Source organism: Atractosteus spatula, chromosome 15 (assembly GCF_055471065.1).
Source record: "Atractosteus spatula isolate fAtrSpa1 chromosome 15, fAtrSpa1.hap1, whole genome shotgun sequence".
Classification (NCBI taxonomy): domain Eukaryota; kingdom Metazoa; phylum Chordata; class Actinopteri; order Semionotiformes; family Lepisosteidae; genus Atractosteus; species Atractosteus spatula.
Genome location: NC_142720.1, coordinates 21,527,600 through 21,549,618, shown reverse-complemented (window position 1 = coordinate 21,549,618; position 22,019 = coordinate 21,527,600). Strand labels below are relative to the sequence as shown.

The window sequence follows — 22,019 nt, the reverse complement described above, 5'->3', positions numbered from 1 at the left end:
GCTATCTACGAAATGAGTTCCAGGTGGACTTGCCTGTACACTGATTAACTGAGACACTAAATGTTGAAGTAGACAAGGACGATTATGATCGTGGGTCCAGAAGCAGTTCTTATTTGACTTCCATGCACATACTGTACACCATGAATAGTATGTTCCAGCCCAGGGCAGTCGATTCGTAGTGCCAGAGAGGTGCAGTTCAGCTGTTTTAACAGGTCTCATTAAAACCCCAACACTTCAGAACTGGGGAAAGGCGTTAAACCTGATTAAGCCAATACCGAGTAGAACTGGGCCTTTAAGAGCCGACCTGACATGGTGACATTCCAGCACCAGGATTCAATATCGCTCTTCCAATCTACGGGCTGCTCAGTTTCAGGTAATTCTTGGTATCTTCCTTTCTCTTTTGGGATGCTTTGACCTTACTCAGTTTGTTTGTACCCCTACACATAACAAAGGACACACCTTAGATCTAATTATTGCAAATGACTCCTTTGTCTCCCACTGCTCTCCCCTTGATCTAGGCCTCTCTGACCACTTAGCCATTCTCTTCAATCTGGAATTACCTGTTTCTAACACTTCCCCCTCACGCTCTGTAAATTTCCGCAACTGGCGATCAATTGATCACCCAAGGTTTGCAAATTCTGTTCTGTCCTCCTTATCCTGTTTCTCTTACTCTGACCCTCTAGAGGACAAAATACAGTTACTTGACAATGCTCTTTTATCTACCCTCGACACCTTTGCTCCTTTAAAAACTCAAACCATCTCCTTCTCTCGCCCTGCCCCCTGGTACAATGACCATCTGCGATTCATGAAGGCAGCCTCTCGCAAACTTGATCGTAGGTGGCGTCTTTCCGGCCTAAATGTACATTATCAGGCCTGGAGAGATTACTTATCTGATTATAAGGTTACTATAGAGTCTGCTAGATCCACCTACTTCTCTCACATCATTGAAAATCACCAAAACAATCCCAGACATCTTTACTCCACCATCAACAGACTGCTCAAGCCAAACTGCCCTACCACATTGCCTGCCTCATCACAACTTTGCAACACATTCTTAGATTTCTTTAGTTCTAAGATTGACAACATCCGGCATCACATTCTCTCCACTACAGATATAATTTCCATACCTCCTCCCTCCTCATCCAACTTCTCTGGTTCCCTTCTCTCCAGCTTCTCTCTTCTTGACTCAGCATCCCTAAACAAACTACTTATGCGCATGAAACCCACCACATCTATTTTAGATCCCATTCCCACCACTTTATTCCAGTCCTGTTTCTCTTCTCTCTGTCCCATTGTCCTCAATATAATACATGAATCCTTGAGCACTGGCATTGTACCAGCGGTCCTCAAAACTGCTGCCATTACCCCTGTGCCAAAGAAGCCTAACATGGCTCTCAACAATCTTAACAGCTTTCGCCCCATCTCCAACTTACCCTTTCTCTCTAAAATTCTAGAACGTGCTGTCACACTTCAGTTACAAAACCACCTCATGACAAACAACCTTTTTGAACCCCTCCAATCTGGCTTCCGTCAACTTCACAGCACAGAAACCGCCCTAGTCAAAGTCACCAACGATCTCCTAATAGCTTCTGATTCTGGTTCTCTTTCCATACTCATCCTTCTTGACCTCAGTGCTGCCTTTAACACTGTTGACCATAACATCTTACTTTCTCATCTCGAGACTGTGTTTGGAGTCTCTGACACTGCTCTCAAATGGTTTAAGTCTTACCTCACTGATCGCTGTCACTTTGTCTCTCTCAATGGGTACAGGTCTGAAATTGGTCTTGTCAAGTCTGGTGTCCCCCAGGGCTCAATACTGGGCCCCTTGCTCTTCAGCATTTACATGTTCCCACTTGGTCAGCTTTTAAGATCACATGGCCTCAGCTTTCATTTTTATGCTGACGATACTCAAATATACATCCATACCAAACCCGACACTGATGTGGCTGTCTCTATTCTATCTAATTGCATCTCTGACATAAAAATTTGGATGACTCAAAACTTCCTTCATCTTAACTGTGACAAGACTGAAGTCATGCTTATTGGTACCCCCCATCAACTTCGTAAAGCCAGTCCTATAACCCTGTCTGTAGATGGCTCTTTACTTGAGCTTCAATCAAAATTGAAAAACCTTGGGGTTATATTCGATTCTGGCTTAACATTCGACCCAAATGTACAGCATACTGTCAAAACATCTTTTTTTCACCTTAGAAATATCGCAAGACTATGCCCTATGCTATCATTAACTGTGGCTGAAAAGCTGATAAACATATTTGTATTCTCTCGAATTGACTACTGCAATGCTCTACTCCCTGGGGTATCTAAATCTACTCTGAACAAGCTGCAGTATGTCCAAAATTCAGCAGCCAGAATCCTGACCAGGTCTAGTGCAAGTATTCACATTACTCCTATCCTGGAGTCCTTGCACTGGCTTCCGGTCAAATTCCGCGTAGACTTTAAAATCCTCATGCTCACCTATAAGGCTTTACATGGCTTGGCACCTCAATACCTGTCTGAACTTTTATCACCCTACTCCCCACTTCGCAACCTCCGCTCTTCAAATTCTGCCCTCCTTACTGTCCCCCAAGCCCGTCTACATTGTATGGGCGACAGGGCCTTCTCCTGTTATGCCCCCAAGCTCTGGAACTCTTTGCCCAAGGATATTAGAGAGTCACCTTCTCTAAACTCCTTCAAATCTAGACTCAAAACCTTCTTTTTCAGAAAAGCCTTTACTTAACTGGTTCCATTCTTCACCCCTCTGCTCTTCTTAATACCACCTTCCACGGTCTCCTCTATTGTTATTGTTGTATTGTTGTAATTATAATTGTGTCCTATCTTGTGAAATCTTCTTATTTATTGTTGTAGTCTTCTTATTTATTGTTATTGTCATCCTGTAAAGCGCTTTGAGAAGCCACCTTTAAAGGCGCTATATAAAATAAAGTTTATTATTATTATTATTATTATTATCTGGCTCCATGTTTTATCATTCTCCCAATGACACAAAAAGGGCACTCACTCTCACGACCTGGCGCCATCTAACACAAATATAGAATAGTTAGGTTATAGTAAACAAAACCAATGTTTCTGAAACAATGTTGAAGTTGGTGATTACTCATTGACTAAAATAAAGTCATGGGGAGTAAATAAAATGGGGAGTTTTTAACACTGTATCTTCAGGGGACAAAATATGAATATGTCTATAAGGAAGAACGTATTAAAAAGCTGTAATAAATTTTATTTCGATAATAACGCAAAAGACCTACTGTACATAAGGAAACAAGAATCCAGCACAGTGTCTAAAGTCCTCGTTTATAAGCACCAGGTGTTGTAAAGCAGCCACAGGACAGCATGGTGGCACACTGATTAGTGCTGCGGCCTCAAACTCTAGGATTCTGGGTTTAATCCCGGAGAACAAAGTTCCAGTTTATTCTTGAATTGTGAATAGTGAAAAGTTGACTGGGTTAATCAGTGTCTCTTAATTGTCTCTGTGTGTGGGTGTGTAAGCCCTGCAGTGGACTGGCAACTGGCACCAAGTCTAGGGTGTTGTCCTGCTTTGCTCCCAATGCACCTGGGTTAGGCTATTAGTTGTTGCAACCCTTAACCTTACCAGAAAAACATGACTTAATGCTAATGGATGGGAGTCTGCTTTAAAGACAACACAAAGTACTTATGCTTTACGGAAAACAAAAACAACACTTGCATGTGTATAAATGTGATGCCACTGTGACTGTGTCTTACATCTAAGCAGTATTTAACACTCTCAAGGACACAATGTGCAGATCAAGCTGGTCATTTTGTCTGGTTTGACTGCTTTTTAGTCAAAGTAGGTGACTGAGTCAGCATGCGTAGGCTGCAAAGGAACAGGTAAAGCTTCATTCAATACTGGAAGGAAAATTAAAGAGTCTCTTTTTTCAGCATGGAAAAACCTTTATCTGTTCTTTTTAGTCATATTGCTTTACTGTGCATCTTAACAGATATTACACAAATCATTTTCCACTGTTATCCAATGAATGAGTATCTTACCTTAAAGTTTATAAATGGCCTTTATTTTACCAAAAATATTGAGTTCAATGGTATATTTAGTCATTACACGGCTGTGAATAGGCCTTCAGGAGGCTTCTTCACTGTACTGAAGAAGCAAACTTACACTTAAAGGTAAAGGTTAATGAGATTGAATTGACAGACGAAAAGCAGCTCTGATAACCGCTTAGAAGGGGGTTGCTAATTATTAAGATAATTATCTTAATCTCTTTTAAAATCATTGATTAGTGGGTATTGATAAGCCATAATGTAATGATATTTGTAAACATGCATGAAGGATGATGAATCCATGCAACATTTAAAGTTTTTTCTTTAAACAACTTTCTTCAAATTCATACTGCACTTGAATTGCTATCACTCTAACAATCCTTGGAAACCCATGAATCGTGTGAAAGTCTACCACATTTTATTTTTGTTTCTGGAGAACCTTATGAAATGTTACATAACATACTGTATAACACATTTTTTTGCCTTTTGTGTATAATATGGAAATCCATGAATTTAGAGATAGGTTAGTTTTCTCGAACAACTGCTTGAAAATTTGCAGTTACAAATAAAAGAAATGCTGCACAATCTTCTAGAACTAGAAGCGATGTGTGATTGCTTGTTTGCAATTGTTTGAAAGATAGAATTGCAGACAAGTCATTTCATGTAATTATAATCTGAACTGTCAGAAGGGAAGTATACATGTATTACATTATGTACTGTATATGCAAGTATAAATAATCCTAGATACAGAACACACAATGTGTTTCTCTTTAGATGCATCTCTTTCTACCCATCTCAATTCTCCATGCCAAATATTGCAGTGGCTTTTGTACTCCGTTTAACTCATCAGTATCTATTATGACATTGTTTTTGATAACACTTGTCTCTCTGTAAATTAGTAATTTTACAGTTAAGATAAGGCTATACATGAGCACACAAATAAGACATTCTTAAAGACTGAAACTGACTAGATCAGGTGTTGCATAAACTAAGACAACGTGATGTTCTTCTCTGTGTGTGTTGTTGCTATTGTTCTTAAGTATTTTCTGTTGCTGTTGATTGATTAAGAGAGATAGGTCAGCACTTAAAAATTGAGAACCTTTTAAGTCACTCATGGGAACTGATTTCTTTATTGCTTGAATACTTGCAAACATATTCAGCTTCATGACACAACAGCAACATTGGTACCGTATTAAAAAAACTTACCACCTTAATTAAAATAATCATATCAAATCCACACATGACTTTTGAGAAACTGAAATCATTAGCATTCTCCGCAATACACACAACTCCTGTTCCTTTTTTGTCTTAATCATACAGGACAGTACTTGCTCTATTAAGACAGATGAGTTTTCTTCCTAGGAATGTGTTACTAACAATAAATTATTCTAAAATTGTCTGCATATAATGCTGAAGAAATGGATGTATAACATACCTTATAAGACCTCTAAATGGATTCAGTCTAGACATGGAGAATATTTACAGTTATGCAGACATCCCTTTTGCAGATGTCAGTATCACCGAAACAGTAGCAATCATACTATGGGTCTACTATGTTTCCATGATGTGCTAATTGAGCGTTATTTGAAATAGCCATTCAAATAAAGAAACAGGTAGCTTGCAGTCATTTACAATTATTTTATTAACTACACCAAGTTTTAAAAAATTATGTGGAACAAACCATTGCAATACAACAACAGTGCACATATCATACAGTAGTTATTCTATATCTCTTTAAAAAAGTTAATATTAAATAACAAGATTTAAAATGTCCCTTAAATCCAAAACAAAATATCCTTTAACAACAATTATTGCACTAAAATTAGGAATCATACAGGAGATATGTTATAGAGCAAAAACTCTGTTGGGAAAAGCCTCACCATTTTGACCATGCTAATCATGGAACTATAACTTTGTGTGAAACAATTAGCAGAAAAAATCTTTTCAAGAAAGGAATATTTAAGTAAGGTTTTCCTTTGACTTGTGAAATGTCTTATTGGGCTTGCAACTTTGGTGTATGGTACCATTATCCCTAGTCAGTTAATAAGCAAATCTCGTTGTAACCTGATTATACTTTTTTGCATCATAATGTTATTATAGAATTATTATGATTTCAGTGAGAAATTGCAGATACACTAATGGCTTTTAGCTAAATAAATCATTTAAAACTTCACATTCCAAACCAAATGTGATGAAATAAGGATCAAAAAACATGACTCCAAAAAAAAAAATTTTAATGAATTGAAATAATGTGTGTAATGGTTTTTAATAACAGAAATGTCTTTAAATGCAAACTTGATAATAAAGTGCTCTTCAAGAAAGTTTGTCACACAGGGGAACACCAGCACAGGCAAAGTATCTATCTGTAACAATAACTCCTTGCTGGGTGCTTCTACAGGTCGTCACTGGTAATTACAAGACCTGATGCAATGCGGTTTTCAAGGGTCAGTCCATCATCATCATCATCCTGTGGAAATGAATGAAGAAAACTGTACACTACTGGTATGCTGCCATGGAATGGCCAAAACCACCTCAAATTAGGAAAAAGACTAAAATGTTAAACCTTTTCGCTGTGGACATTGATTAATTGGAAAATTGGAATGTGGAATTTTCACGTGGCTTTATAGTGTATATAATGGTGTCCCAGGCTAAAGTCTTCTTTAGTTTGATCTCTGTTCTTATTAGCTGAATGGCTTGTTGTGTTTGAAAAATTAAGACAAAAACCTCACAAAATAATTAATAAATGGAGGTCCCTACTCTTTCTGGACTCAGACAGGGATATTCCCTGATTCATCCTTATGTCTGTGCAAATTAACAAATTAGCAAAGCTATTGGTACAGCAGAACGAATCTAAAGTCAATGTTCGGTTTTGTGAAACATGATATTCTATGAGAATGGAGAAATGATAGTCACTTCAGAATTTCCATTACCTTCAGCTCTCTCTCTGTCTCACATACTTAAACTGAAAATTGCACTTTTTAAATTAACGCTTATTTGAATAAAGGTGATTCTACAAACCTCGTCAACATCCTTGTAGTCTTTCTCTGTGCTTCGATAGGACACCACATGGATGAGGGTATACACTCTGGAAAAAAATAAAGGATACAGAAATGTTTTATGTCAGATATAATCACTACCTCAAAACTATGAACTGCAGCCTAAAAGCTAGTTTATCTATCTAGGCAGGTACAGTATCTTAATAAACAAGGCTCTGTCTACCCAGGAAAGGACAAAAGTTTGGCAGAAGGCTTATGATTCATACAAGTGCTGGGTATCACAAGCAAAAACATGAACTGGGTAGCAAAAACATGAACTATGAATATAATATGGGAAACATTGAGCTTGATGTAGCTTCCTGAAAAGGAGACATAGGTTTTTTTTTGTTGACTTTCTACTTACATCTTCAAAACAAGGGTTATGTGTTCTACATGAGCATTCAGTTACATAGTGTGTCTAATCAATTAAACTGCATAATTGTAATATCTATACGAGAACCTGCTCAGAATCCTCACAGACAAGGTCCAGCCACTTGTTTTCTTCATAATCAAGAGTGGAATACAAACCGGAGAACACAAGTGGAAACTAGCCATGAAATCAGCTAATTGCATTCAAATGAGAAAAGAGTATCTTCTTCACATGAAGGATTGTGGGACATTTGAAAAAGCCACCCAGTCATGTTGCTTAAGTTGATATCCTTGTTTCTTACAAGAAGCAGCTTAATAAGATTCTTCTATCAATTAGCTTCTGACGACCAAATAGCCTATACGAGCATGTTTTATCTTCTTATAAGTGTGACACGTTTTTCAATATTATAAACTTAATGTTAAAAATAAGCTATTCCATATGGTAGATAATTTAAAAATAAACTACCCTATACTGGCTTGCCTCCTGCAGTCTCAACCTGGGTAATTACAGGTGAACTTCCAGAGAATATTACTAAAGGGAACATGAAGCTTTTTACAGTTTTCTGTTACACAGGCAGACACTAAAGAAAACCCATATTACTAGTAGTTTTAGAACATAATTAATGAAGTTCTCATTGTCTTGGAAACATCTTAGGGAGTGAAAATAAGAGAAAGGATACACTACTGTGTATCTGTGTTTAATAAAGTGTACTAGGCATGCAGTGACTATGGAAGCTTTTCAGAATCAAGCAGTGCTTTGCCATGGAGCAGGTACCATGAACAAAGAGCTCTCTTTGGCAGAGTATGAGGACATGCAACTCCTAAGCCCTAAAGTATACTACAAATACAAAAGTATTATTTCCAAATCTGAATTTGATTTCACCACATACAGTAAGTGCTTAATGTTAAAACCAACATTACCTGTGATACAGCATGGCCAGGAACTGAACAATTAGCAGGACAGCAAATGATAGTAGAAACATCAGGCTCAAAGGCTCAACATTCAGGTAATCACCTGACAAAGTGCCATTTGGAAGCACTTTAGGAATCTTGATTGTGATTTTTTCACCAATTGCTTGAAGGAAAAATGTGGCCACCACCCACAGGGTGTTAACGATAAAATACAGGAATGTTGCCTGAAAGGGAAATATGGAAATAAGCTCTGTGAGACACATCCACAAGTAATTGTGATGCATATTTCTTTCAATTTCTTTTTATATTTATGCAATTGACATTTGCTGAAGGATCAAAATCTTGTTTAGTCACGAACTTTATTTTTAGTAAAGTTTTTTAAATGCCTGTCAAATCTCAGTGAAATGGTTCAGTTTTTTTAAGGAAACAAACATCATAATGGAAGAAACTACTGTATACGTAAGGAGTTGTACTGAGACCAGTGCATCGTGAGCAAGTTCACATGGGGGAATGATATTGGCACTATAGATCCAATAGAAAGACAGAAAGTGGAATTAATTGGACTGTAATAACCACAAACACTGGTGCAACACATGTGCAACACTGAAAAAGGTACAAGGGTCTAAAATTGAATACATCTTATGACCTTTTAGAAACAGAAAATCCCAGTTTGTCATACCTTATTCCTGAGGGACTTCAGTTCCCTAGTCACTTCTTCCTTATGTGCTTTGTCGTCAACTATAGGAGCCAGGTATCGTTCAATTAACTTCTGCCAAAAGTCATATTCATCCTGTGAAAACACACAGGCAAGTATTGAAACCAAATGCTCCTGTATCTTAGTGCCTGCAGGAAGACGATCTGCCAATTTTAACATTACACTCCCTCAAAGCTGAAAGCTGCAACCTTAAGATGAAGAAAAGTCCCATCACACAAAGATAATAAGTGCAGAAAGGCTTACCTCAGACAACTTCTCCACTTGTGGGGCGGTCAAGGTCTTTTCTATGGCCCGTTTAACCCTTCTCTCTAGTTTTTCCATGTGATTCGTTTTCAAAATTCTTCTCGCGTCTTCATTGAGAACATGCTGCAACTCTTCTATAAGGCTGTCAGTCAGCACGTCTTCTGGTCCGATTTTGTCTTTTAGCTCTATATTCACAGTGTCTGTCAGCCTCTGGACCAGATCTTCACAGACATCGTCTTGGTTTTTATTCCTCAGCGTGTACCTTATTTGTTCTTGCAGGTTTCTTTTCATGTTTGCATATGTCAGCTTCTTCAGGAATTCTTTTTTAACAGGTACAACCCAAGCTTTGGGAAAAAAATGTAATAAATGTCTATTATATTAATAATATAATTATATTTATAATATATTATACAAATATTATCATTATTTTAAATATTTTTGCACATTTTGCCACTAGATTACGCTGGGATATTAAGTCAGCCTGAAGTGTATGAAATATTAAATTAACTTTCACTGTCTTCTCCATGTTTTTGACTAACGGCATTTTCTATTTTCAAAATGACTTCATACAATATTTGCATGTCTCAAATTATGTTATTTTGGTTTTTTTTTATTTTTGCTTTTGTTTTATTTTGAAGCCACAAGATTGAGAAAGAAATACAGGATGAATTGTATTTGTGACTAAAAGCTTGTTTATGTTTAACTGCTCCACCCACCACTTTCAGGTATGCTTTTGATCTCTTCATCCATTTCATCATAGACTTCATCGTCGTATTTTTTATTGTTATCCTCATCGCTCTCACTAAGACATTTGATTTAAAAAGGCAGGAAAAATCAGATCACAAAAGAAACAGGTTACGTTATATTCACTAACTGCAGGGGTCAATATTTTAACTTTCATTTTGAAATCATGTTTACGGACAAGAATGGCTAAAAATGAACAAGCTGCACCTGTTTTTTTATTTTCTTAACATCTACCCCGAGGTAATAAAACATTTTTAAAACATAAGCATTTTGATTTAATAAAATTTGGAGTTCACAACAAATTTCTAAATTAAACTGCAAATCAGTTGTACTTATTTTAGCACGATCTAAGAAACGGTCATATCTGTGTAAAAATATAACAAGTTAATTAAACATAAATACATTAAAATTAAAATAAACTGAAAATAACATAAAATCTAAAAAACCCAAATAAATATTTTAGCTATAATGAAATCAAATTATACATTGTAAGTGGAATTATATGAATCAGAATCCAATCAGCTGGAAGAGGTGCCACCATTTGGATGAGACATTAAATCAAGTCCCGACTACTTGGTCATTAAAGATTCCATCTCACTCCTGAAAGATTAGGGCTACTAATTCAGGTTTCCTAGCTACAGGTTCAGAACGGGATGGAATTTTCCCAATAAGAAATAATGGAATTTCTGTTTTCGATTTACGATCTCCTGCCTTCCAAACAGATTTTCAGGATCAAATTAGGTTCGGATACCAGGGTATGAGTGTACAGTACTTAGAAATCTAATTGCTATCATTAGTAGTCTAGTAGATAGTCAGAAACCAGACAAAACAGCCTTCCCTAGACACTGTTTACCCTGTCATGGATTCCTCATCTTCATTGTCAGTGGCGATCTGAGTAGAGTGCTGGGTCCGGGCCGCTTGATTGTGCTGGAGATTCTGCTGGTTGAGCTGGGAGACCTCCTGAGGTTGCTGCTGACCCTCTAGACTGTCTGGCTGGCTCTGTTTCGCAGAGCAGGCCGTGTGGGTCACAGGCTGCTGTGGGGGGAGTGCCGGCTGGGTCTGCAGCAGGACATTACCCTGGGTTTCTTGCGTGACTTTTAATTGCAGATCCCAGCAGCACAGACTGCATGTCCTGTCACAAAGAACCCCGACGGATTTCCCTTCCTGCTTGTCCCGATTAGACTCTCGGGTTCCCCAGGACACGATGTGCATGTTGACGAATGAATATATTGCCAGCAAGAGGTAACCACTTGGAATGCAGATGACGTACATCAGCCCATAGATTATCATGGAGAACTCCTGGGGATGGAGAATGGCCGTTACAAAATACAAGATGCTCATGGAAACAAGAAATATACCAGTTGGTGTGATAAATGTCTTCTCTTCCACCATTTCACCTGGGAAAAAAATTAGAGAAAATCACAGTCATATACTGCTACAATAAAACTGTATATAAAATAAATGTGGTATGTGTTGTATTTACAGATACATTTTTCACACAATGCAATATATGGTAATAAAAATAATAGAAAAACAGAAACAGTGGGTATACGTTGCAATTCACACACTACAGATAATTGCTTTTAATGTACAAATCGAAATAATAACCAATCCTGTACTAGATTGTCAAGGTGCAATGTCACTGATTGCTAAGCACCCCATCAGAAAGTTGTCAAAATGTCAGTTCTAAGAATTTTAACACAAGCTTTACATTACATACTGTACCTATAATCGAAAAGAAAGAGGCTGTCATCAGAAAGGCATACATGACACTCAGAACGGCTGCCACGCTGATCTGGAAGTCAGGCTTGGTCGTGAAGCACAAGATTAAATACACTATAGGAGGGATGACAGCTAAGATGATGGCCAGGGTTCCCTCCATTCCAAACACAAACGTGAACGCACCTACAATGAAAAGAAGAATATGGTTGTTCTGTTGTTGTTTAAAAAAGATAAAACGTTTTACCTCATTTACAGTAGGGCCATTTTCTTGACTTAATGCAAGGATGTTTTTATACCTAAAACAAGCTTCTCAGGAATCAAATGATTCATCTAACAGTTTAATTTATTGGCTGAAGAATTAGCCCACATATCAGAACAAGAAGATAGTGTGTGTTAAATTCTGGCTTTATTCTCTTTTGCAAGTCCAGTGAACGATGTTGCGCAGGGTGCTGGGTTTTGCACCACAGCCACTGTGGAGACACAGTTCTCTGTTCCAGGTGTTCAGACCCAGACAAATTCCTGGTTCTTGTTCTTGATACTGTCAAGTCCTATTGCAAACAGAACATCTTCTTCAGTAAGCTGTCTGATTTGAAACAATGCTGACATGCTGAAAGAGGTTCAGGGAAAAAACAACTGAGAGAATTTAAACCTCCAGAAAATGAAGCATTTCAGAAAAGAGTAACAAGGTGACACATACCTGCTATCATGAGGCAGACAGAGGCAGGTCCCAGAATTGACGAGCCCACAGTGAAGATCTGATAGAAAATGTACAGCATGGAAATGGAGGTATTCTTTTTGGAGGTTTCTTTTCCACTGTGTAGGAGATCAAGGGTGTTTGCCAGGGTGGAGGGTCCCCAGCGGCGCCTCTGGTTGTAGAACTCTTTGAACTCCTGGGGGGCGTTGGTGTAGGCATCTGAGGCAGCGTTGTACTCCACTCTCCAGCCCTGCTGCAGCAGCAGTGTGCACAGCCAGCGGTCCTCACCTACGAAGACAAGCAGCAATAATCTCAATGTTCATCTTTATTGAATTATTGTAATTGTTTTAGACTTTTAGGCTCTACCAGTTTGGAATTGCCCTGTTAATCAAATCAGACTACCACTACTTGCCCTAAGTATGAGTATTACCACTACAAGCCAGACAATGAGTAACAGTGAGGACCACACTAACCCCAACTCACACACTTGCATTCAACAGGGTCAGCACTGATTGGGTGAACAGTGCTTCTTCCTCTGATGTCACTGCACACTCACAGCAGGTCCCCAGAGGTTACTGCTTGGAAGGCAGGGTGAGGAAACTAGCTGACTAAATTCCACCGGGATGTGCATCACACCCACCATGTGGAATCTCAGTCATAGTCAACCAGTAACATGACCCAGGCTCCACCCAAACACATGCGATAAGAGGTTTCATGCTGGGGCATGAGTACACATGTATACTAGTTGAGTCACTCTGAGGCCTTGATTGCCGATGTCAATGTCAATGTTATTGCTCCTTAATTTAATTAAGACAAAAAGAGATTCAGAAAAAAAGAAACTAAGAACACAAAAATCTGAAATGAATAAAAAAGGTTACCTTGATCATATTGAACATATTCGCTTGCCCTTGTTGCCTTGGTGGTGTATCTCTTAATGACGTTATCATCCATTATTGCTGATCCTCGGAACAGACTGAAGCACCCTGGACTGCAGAGTACAGATCCAAACACATGCTCAGCTGTTTTCTGGAGCCAGTGCCCCACGGCATACTCAAACTTTTGATACCACACCATTGGTCCTGGAAAGAAAAGGAGCAACATTTATGCACCTAGATTATAATGCCTGAGCATTTCACAAAGCTGGGACTGACAGGCCACGCAGTACATAGAGTAGGCCTTGTCACACTTTCTGTTCCAGAGAAAAGGAGATAGATTTTATTTTTCTCACCCATTCCCGTGGGATGAATTCTTCCACAGGCTGCTCCTACATTAGGGTACATCCTAAGACGATCTACCAGCAAGATTAAGGCAGAGGGGTGGAAGTCTGTGTCCCCATCCAATGCCATGATGTATACATTCTCATCCGACATGAATCTTCGCTTGTTGTCATTATCACAAGCTGGCAAAAGAAAACTTTCTCCATCCAAGGATATAAGGCTTGCACGACAGGGGTTGTCATTTCTCTGTGGAGGAGAGTAAACAACTTAAATAAAGTAAGGAGAAGAATGAATGGATTTCATAACTCTTGCCATTTGTACTGTTTATGACTAGTTTATGCGAAAATTGGACTGTACACAAAACAAAAGTTTTCATCCTTTTCTGCCAAAACTCTCTTTTACATGCCAGTAGAGCTGAGTGACCCACTCACACTTTTCAGTTAATTTACTGACTGATAAAATGAACATCTTAGTGGTTTATTGTTTGTCTCCAAAATTAAGATAAAGTTACCATGATAAAAACAACAAACATGAAGAAAATTACCTTTATGTTTGAAGGATTCTTTGAAATATAGCCTTTCCAACCAAGCAGATAGTACATATACATTATCTGAAACAAATAAAAGTTAGACAATTAGAGAATGTTTATATTCATTTTGTCACATCATTTTCTTCTCATATCTAAATACAATATAAGGGCTTCAGAAAAACTTTTGACTATTTCAGTTTGTAAAATATATTTCTTGACTGAATTGTTGAAGTAGTGGATATGAAACCATGTTTGATTTTAGCTAATGACATTGGTATGCTTGTTTCTCTTTCATTAGTACATAATGCAACTTTCAAATTATATTAATACATGTCATAACTGACTTTGATATTTTATCTCAGTATTGCCTTTCTAGCTTATAAAAGTCTAAATGAAAAATGATAACATCCCAATGGACATGCAAAGCGGCAGCATTGTGAAGTTATGGTTAGGGCACTGGACTTTTATAACTGGTAGATAATGGGATGTAGTCTTGAGTTAGAGGCTGATTCTGTGCCCTTGAGCAAGGAACTACACAGAAATTGCTTTAGTAAAAACCCCGTCACAGATATGGGCTTCCAGATCACTATTGTAAATAGGAATTTGTTTTCTACTGACTTGTAATATAAAAGAAAAAGCATTTTATTGTTCTATAAAAATATATTAAAAACTCAAATATGCTTTGCTCATTGCTAGGCTCAGAAAAAATAAAATGTGAAATGAAACATCACTTGAAATATGCTTTCAAACATTTGCACATTATTTCTTTCAGCAATGAAAAGAAGAAAGTGATACCTACCTGTGACCATCTCTTCTTGTTACGGATCAGCTCTTTATCTTTAAGGTGAATATATAGCATGTTTCCCTCTGGAAGTACAAACATCAGTCTTCCCCCATATGGAGTTTCAATGATAGACACGTCATCTGGCTCTTTGTTTGTGAATACCCTACAAAATATACCACTCGCATGACATTGTCATTTAAAAAAATCAAAAGCTATTTTTGACAATGGCTACATTTAAAAAAAAATCTGTGAAATTCTGAATTTCTGAGCTATCCCCTGAGATACACAATTGATTACATATGTGAAAGAAAAAGAACGGCATACCTGAACACTTCTATTATCACATGCATTAAGTCATTCACATATGTGTTTACAAACTTGGTTTCCTTGTCTTTCTGAAATGAATCATCCACAAATATATGGCATTCAAACTCAAAATTATCCTTATGTTCCTCTTTCGGATCTCCTCTGTATCTGTCCAATCTGAAAAAAAAAACAACTCATGAAAAAATAAAGAAATTATTGAAAGTTATGGAGGATATTATTGTACAGAAAAACTGGAAAGTCAATAGGAAAGTCTGTCAGTGGTTAGATTTTACAAAATGGATATCTCCGCTTACGGAAATAGTTTTTTACTCAAGTGCTCAAAAGGAATTTTCACGTTGTTGCTCTATACCTATCACATTAAGATATCTTCGATTTTTATTCTGACCATGTATACAGTCAACCCAAAGGTCCGCATCACTGTGGTGTTGCAGTGAGCTCTTGGGTCTCGGCTCTGATTCTGGCCTTAGGCACCTTCTGTGTGGAGTCCATGTGGGTTTTCACTGGGTGCTCCAGACTTCTCCCACCTCTCAAAGACTGGCTGGCTTTGCTCATTGCCTGTGTCATCTGTGGCATCCTGTCTGTGGTGAAATCCCACTGGTGCCCTGTGCTTAATGAGTTCTGGGCTACTGTGACCCAGGCACCAGCAGCTTTTTGATAATGGATGGTATTAGGCAATTCATTTATTTAAAATGTACCATGTTAGGTATGCCATGTCTTTTACAATTATCCCTTTTCTTAAAAAATTGGCCACTAATTTACCTAAACATTGATGTAAGGATCTTCAGCATTTCATCATATGTTTCATGCCACATTGTTGCACAAAGGTATATCACACAGCTTTCAACTTCATCTTGACTGCAATAAAACAAAAATACACATTAAATGGATTCTGGGTGTGAAAGTCCAACCAATGTATTCTTGCTACTGTAGCTTCAGTTTTTCGATTCTTCAGTGCTGGATTTGCTATTAACACAAATCAAAAAAACGTTTTACGAAGTAAAAAAATATATATTCCAATTAAAGAAAGCAAAATCTTCCCATTAAACAATTCAAAGCAAAACATATACAGCATACAGTACATACAGCTGTTATAATCCATCCACAAAACAAGGTAAGACAAATCGCATGGTTATTTGTGTGTACACAATTTTGCTACACACAATTTGTAACAGCACCAGTTCAGATGTGTGGTTTACCTTTCCTGATTTCTGGATTTGACAGCTCTCATCTTGGTGTTGAGGAGAAGTGACTGATCCAGAAAGGCTGACTCGTACAGCCTGCGTACAAATATCTGCGATGTTCTTTCAATTCGCTGGACTTTCAGGCTCCAGACATAGTAGGTACCACACAACAGCGCCATCCACCAACACAATCCTTCCAGCCCGAGCACACTGATGGGCCAGATCTCATAATAATTATGCACTGGGGTTCTGCAAATGCTGTTGGAAATTTCATCTAGTGTAGTGATGTTTCGTTCTGCTTTTAGCTTTCTGCAAAATGTCGATATTGTGAAATTTGCTATTTCCAGCCTTCCGTCCATTTCTTCAAACTTTGTTAGAAAAATAACCACAGCCGAAATGAGTACAGCAGGTGTTGTTAAGACAACAGGCAGAGCAAAGCTGCCTCTGATTGCGTGAATCTTACAAGCCACCACCCCAAACCAATGTCCGATAGCAGAGGAAAAAGCTTGTAAGAAAAACAGCCCCACCCCTATATTGAGTGTGTCACGGTTAATATTGCTGAAGTAAGACCATACTCCATCATAAGCAATTTGGTAATAAACAGCAAACACCACACCAACAACAGCTGTCCTCAGAAGACTGGAGATTATCATCATAAAGTCTCGGAAACTATCTAATTCTGCCAGCTTGTCCTTCATTTTATCGATAGCCTGTAGGGAGTTCTCCCACCAATTGAGGGAAATTAATATGGATGAAAAAATTGCAATCCCTACATAATGATAATATATATTTTGATCATTAGCCACATAAGAAGTTTTTCTAATGTAAAAATCTACTCCTAAGAGAATGTAGCCTATTAGCACAAGTACGATGGAACAAACCGGGAACACAATTTTCCAGTTCTCTTTCTGTAATTGGAAGACGACTTGTAAAAGTGATGGAAGAAAGCAAACACTTCCAGAGATAAAAAGGTTCGTCAGGACATCAAAGTGAGGCATGACTACTATCACAAGTAGAGATGTTCCTAGTGAAACAAAGGCTTCAATTAGCAACACCTGAAAAAAAAACAACAAATAAAACGTTCAATTGGTACTTTTACTTTTACAAGGCAATCTAGCCGTAACAATATTAAGACATAATGTGACATTTTCTAGCAAGGGCTCTAACCTTTGAAGGTTGTTGTTGAAGGCAGTTGTGGACTTTGTGAATATTGTTTTCTCAACTTCTTTTCTGAACATTTTTATCTTCTTAAAAAAGCAGTTACCATGAATGTTAAAAGTCTTCTTGTGTACAGTATGTCTAAAATTCCTCTTTTGCAGTAGAGGACAAAGTTTAGGGGGATCTGCCAGAGTTGATTTGACACCAAATTTGTTTTCTTCATTTATGTCACTGTCAGTTATTGTTATTCTGACCACACGTCATTCCAAGATCTTGAAGCCTCAATAGTTTCTGTGTCCATTTATATTTCAGGATCTACTGTATGTTTCACATCCATAAGTTAATACACATAACACACAGTGGATGTGCACTTTCCTTTTGAATGCATGGAGACATTCCCATTTTAAATCATATGTAATATTTAAAGACCTTTTCACCCCTTTTTTGTTTTTCTTATCTTCTGGTTTTCGGTTGTTTACATACAGTAAGTTGACTGCAGATGGTTGTATAGTAATTGTCGATGTCTTTTTCCTTTAAGCCATTAACTGCCATTGCCAATATCACTTTACCTTTCTGTAAAAAATCAGACCTGCTTTAAAGGCCTTTGTGTATTTTTGTATATGTACAAATATGGTGGGAGACAGTTCCATGGTGCATACATGTCACTTGTACAGTACTGTGTGTTCCTTTTCACTTCTTTTTGCTTTTAACCTTGGTCAGGTGAAAATTGTCTTCCATTCTGGGCTTCAAATTCAATTTATCTTATGATAGGTAACAGGCTTTGACAAGAAGAAATGAAAAGAAACATTAGTTTTAATAAACTCTGTACAATCAAATGTGCAAATAGGAAAACTCACCAATCCCATTTTCCTCATGTTTGGGGAGACAAAGTTCTTGAACGCACACTTCCAAAGGGACTTCAGGAACATGAGGACATTCGGTATTATCAAGCAGAACGCCAGCATGAGGATATAAAATGGTTGGTCCCTTTGACTCAGAGAACTTGGACTTGCAAAAATGGAGATAACAAGCAACGATCCCTGCGTTTGAGAAAACACACATAGTGTGGAGTTTTTGATTATAGTTAGCAGATGCTTATAGTCTGACAGAAAGATAAATTGTGTGTATCTGTGAGAGACAACACTATATTAAACTGTAATTCATTTTGCTACATCTGAGAGAGAAAGTTTGTGGTAGAGCTTTGTTTACTCTTTTGTTGTTTCTTGTTATCGTACTTACAATGCCGTTTGCAGGAAACGTCTAACTCAATTAGATTTTCTGCACTGTGAAATCTTCCTTACCTTGCTGATAACTAAGCAGAAAAGGACAAAGAGGCCAACAATCACAGCCACCAGATGCTGGGCTAAAATGAAGCATCTTTTTTTTTGCTCTTTTTCTGCACCAATAGGATTTAATTGGAAAGGATCCCATGTATCCCTGTGAAGCAAGGGAAGAAATGTATGATTGTTAATAAAATGCATCCTTAAACCTTATAGGAGGTTTAAACCTCATAGGGGAAGGGGGACAGCTTTAAAATCTATGGTCTGTGGTTGGGCATGAAATGGTGCTTCCCTACTCATTAACGACTGCATTGCTGTACAGAAAACTGGTGGTTACGACAGTCACCCAACAATTAATTAGTTTTGCTAGACTATTAAGTAATAAAACATTTCAGTGGGCTTTATTTCACACCTTGTGAATGTTTTAGATATTTTTTAAAAGCAGACAAATATTGTAAGCAGTATTCCTACACTACTATAACATGTAAGAACATATGAACATAAGAATGGTTACTAATAAGATGAAGCCATTTTTTATCTATCTAGTCCATTAGCTACAGTACCTGTTTTATGATAACAGCCCTGTATTGCGGTACAGGCACAGTAATACAGTATATGAAACACTGTACATCATTCTCTTTTACTTGTTGAAACCAACTTGCGAACACAATACAACAGAGGAGAGTTTACAATTCACGAGGAATGACAACGCCCAAAATCGAAGCGTAACGAACTATTGTGGAGCGAATATTTGGCTTAACCCGCTTGGCTGAGGGCTGACCTCCTGGCCATAGGACAGGGAGGCCAGGACCCCCACGCAGGGTGACCAAGGAGTAGCTGCAGAGGTGGAGTTGAGGTGGAGGTGGGATGCAAAAGTCGCATGCGAGGGAGAGAGAGATATCGCAATTTGGTATTTATAGTGTTCAGTGGAGGAAGGATGAAGGGGGTGATTGCTAATCACTGACGGCTGGGAATGATTGAGCGTGGTTGTTGTCATCCCTCCGGAACTTTAGTTAAATAAACTCCATTTAAATTTGAGTATCTAGTTATATAACAGTACTTTGAAAATGCTATAAGTTAGGAGCATATTAAGATACTGTAGTATCAGTTATTTATGGCCAGCACTTAACACGTCATGGATAGCTGTACAAATGTACAAAGGTTACTGAAGTACTTCACTATTGCTCAGCTCTCATTATTCCTTATTAACAGTAATAAATACCTATTTTTTGCTGTAGAATTATTACTTGGAGGTACAGTATATATTAGACATTAAGAATTTATAAACTTGCTTAAACGTTGTTTTTGGTAATAAAGAATAAATATTTGCCTAACGTTTCCAGTGTACATTATATCATGGTATACTTTAAGTATACACTATTTTATATGGTGTATATTAAATGGTGTATTTTAGATGGGCATTAAATTATATAATGTACAGTACTTTAGGTATAGCTGTACATTACATACAGTAATATGTTGAACTTCAGGTTTATGGTAAGAGTTGAAATTTTTTAAATGAAATAAAGCACTACTACACTACAGACATCCCTTAATGTATGGGATAGTGATCCTGAAACACTGAAAAGTAATTATAGTTTTACAAGCTATTTCTTTTCAACCACAAAATCTACAAACAATTTGGTGAATTATTCAGAGCTAAATCTTCCTGACTACAAAGATACTGAGATTTACTGAGATACTGAGGTTTATTCCACACTGTTAAAACCATCCAATTGAACATACCTGTACTTTAACATGGGATTATGAAGGTTTAGACTTTTATTTGAGTCCTATATTCACATACTAGACTATTCTTTCTATATTTTTTGCAAGTAATTGATTTGATCCATATTCAAATCAATTGAAAAAGTATGCAGTATTCTTTTCATAAAAATATTTTACTTTAGAACACTAAAAAAATAATCCATCCATTTTCTAACTGTTTTATCCACTACAAGGTTGCAGATTATGTGTTTATCCTGGCAAGTAATAGGTACAAGGTGGGATACACCCTGGACAGTCCATCGCAGGGCACACACATGTCAAGTCAGTTTTCCCAGTAGCCAATTAGCCAACCATTCAGTGGACTGTGGGAGGGAAATGGAGCACCTGGAGGAAACCCATGTGAACATGGAAAGAACATACAAGCTCCATGCTGATAGCACCCTAAGAATTGTATCCAGTGCCCCAGTACTACAATGCAGCAGTGTTACCCACTGCCAAGGAAGTTAATCTGCAATAAAATAAAAAAAAATGTAAATACTTATCTGCACAAACATCTGCAAAATACTCGTAGCTTTTAAAGCAGACTGTTCTTTTTATTTTATTTATTAGCAGTGAATTACTATGATAAAACTCTGGCTTTGATTCTGAAGTACCATTAAACTACAGGTTCATCCAACCATCTTACTTATCTGTTGATTTCACTCTGAAGACAAGAAGGTGAAACCCCATAATCTATCCATGATCCTTGAAACAGAACGGTTGCTGCAACCAAAGAAATTGGAAACATAAGACAAACTGACCTGTGCCTTCCTTCTCTTTTCACTGATCTGTTTTTGAGCTCCTCCATTTCTAGACACGGCTAGTCCTGTTCCATACAGTAACCTATCTGCAGGGAGTGTGGTGTGAGAGTAGATAAGGAATTAAAAGTGGGCTGTTAACCCTGTATCAGTCTTGCTTTGGACCCTCCCACAGTCAAAGTCTGGCTTTACTGTTCATATTCACGCAAACGTGAGAACAGTTGAAAGAAGCTCTCTGGACCAGACGTGTGAAAGAGAATTATTGTAGTTTAATCATGAGCTTTACTTCCTTGTGTCTCAGCCAGCTCCTTTTCCAATAAAAAATGTTTCAGCAAATGTCACTCTTATCATTAAAGTATTAATCACTTGGCACACAGGGTCACATGAAAAATGGTAGCCACAATGGCTGATTGTTTAAAATTAATGTGTTTAAAAATTTCAAACAACTTCACGATGAAATTTAAGAGTTTACCATAGGTAAGTGTTTCAAATTCACACCACTGCAGTATAGATCCACAGTCATTGGGTCAATGGTTTCAGATGCAGATTAAAAGG

General features: G+C 37.6%; 1 protein-coding gene across 2 annotated transcripts; it reads right to left on the bottom strand.

Moving 5' to 3' along the window:
- Positions 1 to 5,642: 5,642 nt before the first annotated feature.
- On the bottom strand, positions 5,643 to 21,540 carry chs1 (chitin synthase 1). Of its 2 annotated transcripts, none has more exons than XM_088934051.1 (19): positions 21,468 to 21,540; positions 18,961 to 19,096; positions 18,517 to 18,699; positions 16,517 to 17,556; positions 16,080 to 16,175; positions 15,318 to 15,476; positions 15,009 to 15,156; positions 14,225 to 14,290; positions 13,692 to 13,926; positions 13,342 to 13,542; positions 12,467 to 12,751; positions 11,773 to 11,952; positions 10,901 to 11,444; positions 10,020 to 10,105; positions 9,304 to 9,647; positions 9,025 to 9,135; positions 8,355 to 8,569; positions 7,048 to 7,114; positions 5,643 to 6,496 (listed from the first exon to the last, which is right to left on the bottom strand). In XM_088934051.1, the coding sequence occupies exons 1-19, from the start codon at positions 21,512 to 21,514 to the stop codon at positions 6,422 to 6,424; spliced, it is 4,218 nt and encodes a 1,405-aa protein (XP_088790177.1). In that variant the 5' UTR covers positions 21,515 to 21,540; the 3' UTR covers positions 5,643 to 6,421. The 2 variants fall into 2 exon arrangements, with proteins under 2 accessions (XP_088790177.1, XP_088790178.1); XM_088934052.1 differs by having other exon boundaries at positions 8,449 to 8,569.
- Between the last annotated feature and the right edge of the window lie 479 nt (positions 21,541 to 22,019).